Genomic DNA, 10,309 nt, shown 5'->3' on the forward strand with positions numbered 1-10,309 from the left:
GAGGAGAAGTCGGCCTGGAGAGCGTGTCTCTAGCCTGCTACTCCTCACTGGGGAAAGGGGAATTGGGAAATACAGGGAAAGGTAGGTAGGTGGTGGGTGATTATGTTATGGTACAATGAGATACTATATACACGTTGTCCAATATGCGGGTGCGCACTGTAGACACAATACACGCAAGAGTAATCTTGTCCGCACAAAAAGTAATCTTGTCACAAAAAGTTATTGCGCAAAAGCATTTCTCCCTGACTGCATGTCTCATAGTTTCTAGAGGCGATCGTCTAAATCAGTCTCGCTTAGAAAGTTCAAAAGTGATTTCATGGCACGTTGGACACAGTCAACACTCGTCCACGTGCCCAAAAGCTTTTCTTCCGAAAATGGGCGGGAGTCCAAGCAGTCAACAGTAGATTGGAATGTTCTTCGTTCGGCCGCATATTGAGGGCACACGCAAAGTACGTGAGCGAAGTATTGTCTCGGGTGTGTGACAAACGCTACAGTCAGGGTCCCGTGCTTGTACAATCATGTGAAGGTATCGGTGGGTGTATGCCACACCCAGCTGTAATTGATGAATGAGTGTTTCCTGGCCTCCCCGCAACCGAAGTGGAAGCCGTAATCGTAAACCAGCGTCAAGTCTATGGAGGCGCTCTTGCCGATGTTCGGGGTTGTCCCAATATCGCGCCATAGAAGTTTTGATGGAGTTATGGAGCAAGGGGTTAATGTCATACCGGGACACGAGCTCGTGCATGTGAAATACCCTTTGTAAAAGGACAAGTTCCCATGCGTGGTGCACCTCATTCTTTGTGCGGACTGTCGGTATATGCTTGCGCCGAAGAAATAGGCAACTTCGAAACAAGACTTAAGCAGCACAGGAATGACGTCCAGAAACGACCCGTTGCATCGAATACCCTGGCCGAAAACTGCGCAACCACGTCACGTGTCGATTAACTAGGGAAAATCTCGCATGACTTACAAGGAACGAAATCATTATACGCTTCTCTATCGTGAGTCCCTAACCATCCAAACTACGGCGCACACTCTTAATCGCAACGAAGGCAATCTGCCGTCCATGCATCCTTCATGTTTTGAGCCACACATAAAAAGGGCACCAGCTCTGCCGCTTGTTTCATTGTGAACAAGGGGCCCGTGGGGAAGCCGAAACATATTTTAAACCATATTGGTCGGTGTCCGGACCTGTTCCTTTTAAGTATGCATCATCCCGACCAGACGGGCTTCCATCATACTCTCGACTTCCTCCTTTATTATTTGTCATCCTCTTTCCCCGTCTTTGTCGCACTATCGAAATCACAGAGCTACGTTGAGCTAAACTCAAGGGAATAGTGTAGTGAAGCACAGTCACGCGTCAAGCTTATGAGGGGCGTTGTGCCGTATGCAACGGTAAGTGCCAGGCAGTCGTTGCCCTCAGTCCTTCTGTCGCCAGGCAGTCGCTGGGCAGTCACTAGACAGTCATTATAGTAGACGTTAGGTCTACACGTTAGGTAGACATTAGGCAGACGTTAGGCAGACGTTAGGCAGTCGTTGAATCGCCAGGGAGTCGCTACATGGCAGGTGGCAGTTGCTGCCACCAAGCGTTGTTGCCTTCTAGGCAGGCAGGAAATAATAGACATACAGGCCATAATGTTCGCTTGAAAACATTCCAAAATGGGACAGAGAGAGAGAATATGAAGGGAGAACTTAGGTGGTGCCGAGAGAACTAAGGAGCGAACCAAAATAACAGTAGTTTCCTTGGAAATCTACATGACATTGGTAAGAACAATTTACAAAAGAAATGATAAATACAGTGGCATGAGTGATTTATTTATGGTAATTGTTTTTTTTTCTTTTTTGACCCATTGATTACACGTGCGTATACCTGTGCTGTGATGACATCAGCTGATAGAGGTAATGTATAACGGAAACTGAATCTTCCACAGTCGGTACGTGAATATTGTGTTATTAAACTTGATAAACAATGCTGCTTTTCTGCGGCACATATAATTGTTGCGGCGACTCTGCAGAGCAGAGTGCCTATTACATCATTCCTACAGAATCAAATCTGCGAATACTTAATGAACAGTAAACATATTTATTAATAAAATCATTTTTAGCATTTTTCAAGAAATGCTAGCTTTTTTTTTCTTTCGACGTTATTGTTTTTAAATTTCTAAGGTTGAGAGGTCTGCGAGGAGATAAAACATCTGCGCGACGCTTTGCGTTCGTGCTTTCAAGTTCTAGACTGCCAAGGCCGACCTTGAAGCCAGCCTAGCAGGCTGATTGGAGCGTCATCCTGTTTTGAACTTCCAGAATGGCGCAGGGCGCCTACATAATTATATCCGTATATTTATCAATGTTTATGTTCTCCTCTTGCAGCCCCGAGTTTCTTCCCAGTGTTCTGGAAACTTATCCGGCCGTTCCTGAGCGAAAGAACAGCGGGAAAGGTTAAAATATTCTCACGCGGTGAGTAACGCCGGCCGAAACTCTTGCATACACTTGTGGACAAACGTTCACGGACCATATCTCTGTGTATCTATATCCATACGTCTATAACATATATACGTATATTTTCGCACCCCTAGACCCATTGTGCTTTACGGCATTTTTGCGGCCTCCGTAATTGGCCAGTCGCCCTTGAAGTTATCAGCTAACCGGACTCGAGGCTGACCTAACTGACAAATATTCAGCTGTTTAACCAGCGAGACGGGGCGCACTTTCCAAGACCGCCAGCGTGTGGTCGTTGTTAATGTAGCAAATGACATCCGCCCGAAACGCATTTCCTCCGAGATGGTCGGAAGAATACGGGAAGACACCCTGTAGGTGCACGCCGTCTTAACTCTTGACGTGCAGCTGAATCAGGCCTTACTACAAATAGAGAAGTAATAGACAAAAAAACAGCGTTAAGTATTATCACCTGACTGCACAACCACAGTGACAAAGTCGGATAAGGACGGGTAAGACATGAGGAAAGGATGAAGCCGAAAATATCTTTTTTTTTTCTTCATATTTTTCGTGTCATCTCGTCGTCTCTGTTACTGAGGTCGCGCATTTATGTAATTAGTGTTATTGCTGTTAATTGGTCTGGTCGCAATAAATCCCTCCACTTGACAGAGCTTTTGAATGTATTTCTCTCCGTCTTCGTTGAACCAGTAGCCTTACGTAGCATACTTCCTTTATTTGATAAACGTTTGGAAAAATGGAGTCCTCCCGGAAGGCCATGAACGGCACCGAGACGATGCATAGCATATCATACCTACCAACTTTCCTGATTTTTTCGTAAAGTTTACGAACTTGGGCTCGTTCTACGATTTTACGAATGCTGCGTCAAATTCTACGAAAATTATTTATGTTCGCGAAAACGTTTCGCTCGTCGCTGTCCGAAGATATATTCTCGGAAACCTTCAGATGGTGAAAGGATACCAGAGGAACACTTCCTTAAAGCGGTTTGTTCATACAAGTTCATACAAGTTCATATATCAGGCACATTGGGTAAAGTCAAAATTGCTGCAAAAAAATCACTGTTATCTCAAAAACAATACGCTATTTTCTAGTGTCCGCTCGTCCAAGATTATGCGGCTTGTGTGCCGCTTCCAAATGTATAGAATCGTTAACGAAATGCATCCACGAAAGGTGCATGGCCAGCGCAAAGAAACAAAATAAATTGGTTATCGCCTTCCACCCCTCTCTCCACCACCTTCCCCCTCCCCTCGCTGCCCGGAGGGTCATGTGTAGGGGATATTTACGAATCTTAAAGGTGAGAGGTTGCCAGGTATGTCAGTATCGACATGTGTCGTAAACCTACCTGAACCACTGAATCTTAGGCCCGCCTTGGATTAAGAAGTCGAGCCTCTGGACCTCATTTCATTGAGAGAGAGAGAGAGAGAGACAAAGGCAAAGGAAAGGCAGGGATATTAACCAGAGATTATCTCCGGTTGGCTGCCCTGTACTGGGGGAGGGGCGAAGGGATGCGATGGGTGAGAGAGAAAAGAAAGGGCACGGAGAAAACAACAACAACAACACACACACACACGATACACACGATACACACGAACTGTTTCTATGTGTGGGCACTGCCACGCAGTCTGCGAAGGCGTTCCTAGTGTTACGCAGTGTCACCGTACAATCCTACGTCACACAGCATGCAGTCACAATTTGTCAGAAAGTCCTGTGTCTTTTAAGTACCGATGCACCGCCTTCATAGCGGATCGCGCTGATGTTCGCGTGGGCCAGTTTCCAAGGATGTTGTTTTCTGTTATTGGGCGCTTGTCCAAAGTTTTCACTCACACACCCACACACCTGATCAAATTGCACGCGCGCGCTCTTGTTCGCAGATGGTTGGCTACCGATTCTGCTGGAGTACGTGGATCCCAGCCAGTTGCCGGCGCAATGGGGAGGCACCATCGTGCACCCCAATGGAGGCGCTCGCTGCACGCACGCGGTACGTCACCATATAAGTTTTGGCTTTAAACGAGAACTGACAAGACTTTTGCCACTTGTCCTTTCTTTCGCGTTCCACAAAGATTCGAGCCCTCTAAACCCTAGAAAAGAGAAATACTGCAAAGCGTCCCGGTACCTTGAATATTTTCCTGTATTTGCTCCGAACAACCAGATCCGTCTTTGGCACAAAGGCGATGGATGTGTCATGACGTCATAATACATGGTTTGCGTTTACATGGTTTGCATTTTTTTTTCTATTTGAACGCCGTCACGATACCAATATTATTTTTCGCTCTCTGTCATGGCATCACGATAATGTCGATGACGCCAGGTCTGGCGTTTCGAGACCTCCCCGACTTTAGTATCAAATTGAAATACCTTACGTGTTTCGCAGCTTATACCCTTGCTAATAAATGAAACTTTTACGTGCGTGGAGCGTGTGGTAGAGGTTCTAGAACTTCGAAAATGTATAAAACGAGCTGCCTTCGGGATTATATTCGCCGGAGGAAATCGACCTGCGGTGGCCGAAGTTCGCTTCTCAAGGAAGACAAATATTCGAAGCTGGAGATGACGCAAAAAAGCGGCCACACCTTCTGCCGCAGTAGATGCAATACGGCCGCAGATACGTACACTTTGTAAGGGCAGAGTTATTTTCTAATTCGCGCGTACCTTCACAATAACAAGCATCGAAACGAGGTGGAATTGCTTTTGCGGACGCGTGCTCAGTACACCGTTCAGTTCTCCATAACCACGTCCCGCATTGCAGTCCATGGATTCGAATCACCGAGTAGCAAAACTCGTAAGTTCGTGTACACGCTTTGAACGGACATCAGTGATGGACTTCTTCCAACAAGCTTTGTAGCTTAGCTATATACATTGAGCTGTTCTGTTACGTTAACATCTATAGCGTTTGCAGAAACGTGTTTTACTTTTATGTCTACGAGTTGGTCGTGTTGTGACATGCGCTCTCCTACTATTCTTGACAGTGAATCACAGTTTTCTTTTTCCTTGTATTTCCGGCTATGGCATCCTGGGGCTGCAGTTGCTTGGCAGAAGGTTGAGGCCGCACGTTACATTCCTGGTTGCGCCGGCCCCATTTAGATCAAAACAGAGTACGGAAACGCCTATGCAGTCAGCTTTCAATGCACGTTACAAGAAAACTATTCCAAATCAATCATTTACCTTTATCTATGGTCTCTGTCATAGCTGAGGTTTGGAACAATAAACCTCAATAACCCTCAGACTTCACATGCAGCACACATTTGACAACACTTAGCAATCTTTTCTGTAGGTGCACGAAATAGTGTTCCGAAAGTGGTGAATAATTCCATCACATGATGGAATTACAAGTGTACTGGAATCGTACACCTTTACATCCGCAAGAAAACATGCGGATTTCCACATGGAACTTGAGCGACTTCTAATGATTCGCAGAAGGGCCGAGAGGCTATAGAGGTGCGCCAAGTCAATTCATGACCTTAGATTCACTCGACGTATACAGAAGAAAATCCAACGTCGTATGTACAGGTTGGAGCAACAACGGTGGAAGACGTCCTGCGAATCACTTGACCCCCGCAAGCTACTGTCTATCATATAGAGGACTGTGCGCGGCCTTTGCTCGTCTCCACAGCAACGACACCCATTCTGCGCCCTATGCCTGCATCAAGGCCGCTCGCAGGTTGATATAGCCGAAGATTTCTGTGTGAAGATTGCGGGCAGTGCGTTCACCATCAATAGCGAAATTCTGGTTGAGGTTCCTGCGACACGCTTCCCATAATTGAATGTGTCCTCACTTGAGGAATTGGATGCTACTCTGGCCACATGCAGGCGCTCATCGTCGCCAGGATCAGACGGCATCACCTACGCTGCTTTATTCCACTTAGGTTAAGATGGCCAAGGTAGACTTCTAGGATGCTACAAGCAGTCAGATGGTGAATAATTAGGCACGATAATGTCATTAAGCCAACACATGAAAAAGTCCAAACATGTGCGTTTATGCCACAATTTAATTATATGGAAAAGGGTTTCAAGGAGGCATAGTGCGAGCAAGATAATATGACGTGGCATCATACCCAAAATATTTGATATCGTGTCCAGAAACAGAGCAAAATTTAAAGCCGCCGAGCACAGCCGCAGCCGCCCCGCAAGAAAGTGAACGTGCGAGCTTCCTCCGGAAAGGAGACGGCAACCATCTTCTTGGGTCTAAAAGTTGCTCTTGTTATAGCTAAATTTGTCACAAAGGCACTACAACTGCAATATTTCCGAAAATTTCATTACAAAGCTTCCACAATCATTGCCCAATCATTGCCCAATTGCAAACCTATCAATATCAGTGCCAAGGGAAAATGCAAGTTGAAGAAAGGTGGCATTTTTCTTCACACCACGGCAATGTCGCAAAAAATATCGAGGACCGCTAAGCATTTTCAACAGCTCTGTACCCCATGCACTCACCACGGACTTTTTAGCATCGTACAATATCTTACAACTATTTTAGAACGCTCGACTTATGAAGTTCGAGAAACGATTGAAAGCTTTTGTTACATTGTACAAGGCTGTATAGAATATTCTTAGGCGTTGATACTATTGTGATACCTGGGACTCAATATACAAACATCCTCATTCCTAATAATTGTTAGCAAGCGACCAGCAGCCTGCTGTAACTTCCACAGTTCTCCTGCACGGGTCTTCACAGACGGCTCTTACGAATGAGCAGCTTTGTGAATATTGGCACTCAATGCTGGTTTTCTTAAATAGGCTCTTCGCCCCGTCATGCATTATGATCATGAGCGGATGCAGGTCGCATGATCATGAATCGAACGTCTATCATTGCTTTAAACGAAAGAATAGTTTCAAAAATCACTTGCACTTCCTTTTCCTCACCTTTCTGGTACTTTGTGTCCTGAAACTGGAAATGCGAAGTCTTAGGCAATCCTGCAAAAGAGGTAGTTATTTAAAGATGTGCTGATGAAATAAAAGGTGCACATGGCTACGCACTGCCCTGTTTCCTAGGATAAACGATGGGGCTTCAATCAAAACGATAGTTGTCACATTAAAGATGCCGTCATACCCGTGAGTCTGCGGACTGCCATTTGAGAAGCACACAAACAACGCGATCGCACGGGTTCGCGTTCGTGAATTGGAAAGCAATGCCTCACAAATACTCGGCGTCTCTCCTATACTTTGCAGATTGGCCCCGGAGGAGAGCTGCCAGCCGCCGTAAGCCGAGGCGGTGGCGCGTTGGCCACCGACCCCGAGGCGGTCAGCTGCTTTGTGGAGCGCGGTCGGTGCCTCGAGGTGCCCGTGCAGGTGGAGGCGGCGGGTGCCAAACTCCACTGGCGGTTGCAGGCGAAGGACGTGGCCTTCGCCCTGTGGAGGATCAGCGGTCAAGACCGCGTCCAGCTGCTCGCGCCGCGGAGGATCGCCTGCGACCGGGACCCCGAATGCGGGCAGATGCACTGCGAAGAGCCTGGAACATGTACGCGCCCCCGTTTTTTAACTTTCCTTTTTTCCTCTACCCCACTCTGTACTCTCTGTCATTTTCGTTATTGCAAACTAGCGAGAGCATGTCCCATTAAACTAATTGCAAGAGCCAGCTGCCTTCGTGCAGGGCAGGGGCCTGCACTCCCGTTATAGGCGCCAGACTGCGTCTAGGGCATACGATCCCTACCGGGTCACACTGTGCTATTTCTGATGGATGGGGAGATTTCGCACAATGATCGGAAAAGTTGGATGAAAAAGAAAGTGTGATCAAATATATAAGTCCACGAAAGCCGCACAATAAAGATTGCATGGTGTATCTCAAGCACTTGGGGTTTCGTTTTAGAAATCCGTAACGTGGTGACGGAAGCTCATAGAAAGCAGATTGGGCTGGTTAAAGACAGGTGGAGACTCGTTAACGTTAACTCAACTCTTTAACGAAGCTTTCTTTCGGAGGTATGTTTAGTCTCTCCTTCTCTCCTCATCACACAATATGTTAACAGCAATCACGTACTTTGCGAAATGTAAAAATTTCCGGTTTTATCCTCTATCCCTTCGTGCTCTATGACACACAATAAAGTTGTTCAATATTTCTTCGAAGAAGAAAATTGAAATGTACTAATAACTAAAGCGGTAACACAAAATGCATATACGCATAATAAAACGAATAAGCACCGAGAAAATAAAGCGGACAGAAATTTCGGTACCTTGCTTTCCTATCATTTTGTGCTTCCTTCAAGTGCACCATTATTAAACCATTCCTCGCCCAGCACAGTGTAGACAAGATCGGTGGTATTGACTACGAGTTCAAGATGAAAGTATTGCACCCTTGTCAGTAAAGTGCTTGTCGGGAAACACTTTCTTCCATGTTTCAGAACAGTGGGATTACAGTGCTGAGTTTGTGAACACTATCCTGAAATTTAGGATTTGAATGAGTTGTAAACCGGAACACAACTTACAGCTGGTCTAAAACTACAGTAGAGTCTGTAGTTTGTTCCTGCCCGCTGCGGTGGCCTTAGCGATTATGACGCTGCGCTGCTAAGCACGAAGTCGCGGGTTCGATTGCCTGCCGCCGCGGCTGCATTTCGATGAAAGCGAAATGCAAGAACGCTCGTGCAATATACACATTAGCCGACATTAATCCGGGGTCTCCCACTACAGCGTGCCTCATAATCATATCGTGCTTATCGCACGCAAAATCCCAGAATATTTTGTACTTTCTTGCATTAAGTTGTCTCTGCTCTTTTCAATAACCTGTCTTGTTGTCCCGTGGGCGAGTGCACCTGCAACACATAATGGTTCTTGCTAGAATAGCAGCTTGGGCTTGTTAATGTTTAATGGTTAACATTAATGTTAATGTTAATAATGCTTCTTGTCTTGTTTGTCTTGCAGATACATTCACGTTCGACAACAGCTTTAGCTGGTTCAACGGGAAGCAGCTCTCCTACCTCATACGGGTCCATCACGAATCCATATCCAGCCCCGAGGAAATTGCTAGGTGCTGAACAGATCGACCTGCCTCAAATTAACTCAGGCCTTGTACAGACGCTTTTGGCCGCGCTTGCTCGAGAGAAAACTTCTGGTCTCGTTGTTTTAACAGTGTGTTTTTACTGAAACTGCAATAAATATGAGAGGCTACATTTCTTTTCATAGCCTTTTATTTGGAACATTTTGTTTTGTTAAGTTATTGTGGCTGTCACAAAAGAAACGTTGATATAGAGGCCACGACGATGTTCTTCGCAGATCGTATCCCTTGCAAAGTTTGCTGAAACCTGTGGTTGGTACTATTACATCCAGGTGGCCTGTCACGCGGCACCTTGTTACAGGCCTGTTTGACTTTCGAACTACCAATATCAAATTATCTTATCGCGGAATGAAATGCCAGTTTAGAGGCGCGGAAGCAGCGGTGTACTTCACAGGACTTAGGGAGTGACGTCTTTTACACAACACACATGGTGGGCCTAGGCGATGGGGGGAGAGTATAGACCCTTTTCGTGGAGAAGTTTACTCCGGAGTGACGAGATGGCGCTTTAGGCGACGCGCCGCACGTTGCCTCTGTGAAACTGCACGAATGGGAAACCATTACTCGTGCCCTGCTTCTGTGTTTCGGAAGTGCAACTGGGTGTTCGCTAACGCGCTGTGCTCCCCTTTATGCCGCAATATGTGGAGCGGTGGAGGGAAGACGTATGCTGCAGTTGAATGCAAGGATAGTGACTGGTTTACTAAGAAATGGAATAAATCTATGTGACCAAATTCACGGACCGCTGCTACATTAAAAGTGCCCATGTTACGGGACCTTCGCGATGCACGCCTTTCCCTGAAGATAAAAAAAATAAATAAAAAGAAATCACTTATGCGCCAGCGTTGTGTCGCTAACCTCCAAAGAAAGGACTGCAACCACGGAACA

General features: G+C 46.1%; 1 protein-coding gene across 1 annotated transcript in view; it reads left to right on the forward strand.

Moving 5' to 3' along the window:
• LOC142586325 (SEC14-like protein 4) overlaps positions 1–9,568 on the forward strand; it is a 55,101-nt gene extending 45,533 nt beyond the window's left edge. Inside the window, exons 9-12 of the mRNA XM_075697573.1 lie at positions 2,365–2,451; positions 4,320–4,426; positions 7,612–7,900; positions 9,295–9,568. Of these exons, the coding sequence (XP_075553688.1) occupies positions 2,365–2,451; positions 4,320–4,426; positions 7,612–7,900; positions 9,295–9,407 (596 nt within the window). The 3' untranslated portion in view covers positions 9,408–9,568. The remainder of the gene's footprint in view (positions 1–2,364; positions 2,452–4,319; positions 4,427–7,611; positions 7,901–9,294) is intronic.
• The last annotated feature ends 741 nt before the right edge of the window (positions 9,569–10,309 follow it).

The sequence above is a fragment of the Dermacentor variabilis genome, chromosome 6 (assembly GCF_050947875.1).
Source record: "Dermacentor variabilis isolate Ectoservices chromosome 6, ASM5094787v1, whole genome shotgun sequence".
NCBI lineage: Eukaryota > Metazoa > Arthropoda > Arachnida > Ixodida > Ixodidae > Dermacentor > Dermacentor variabilis.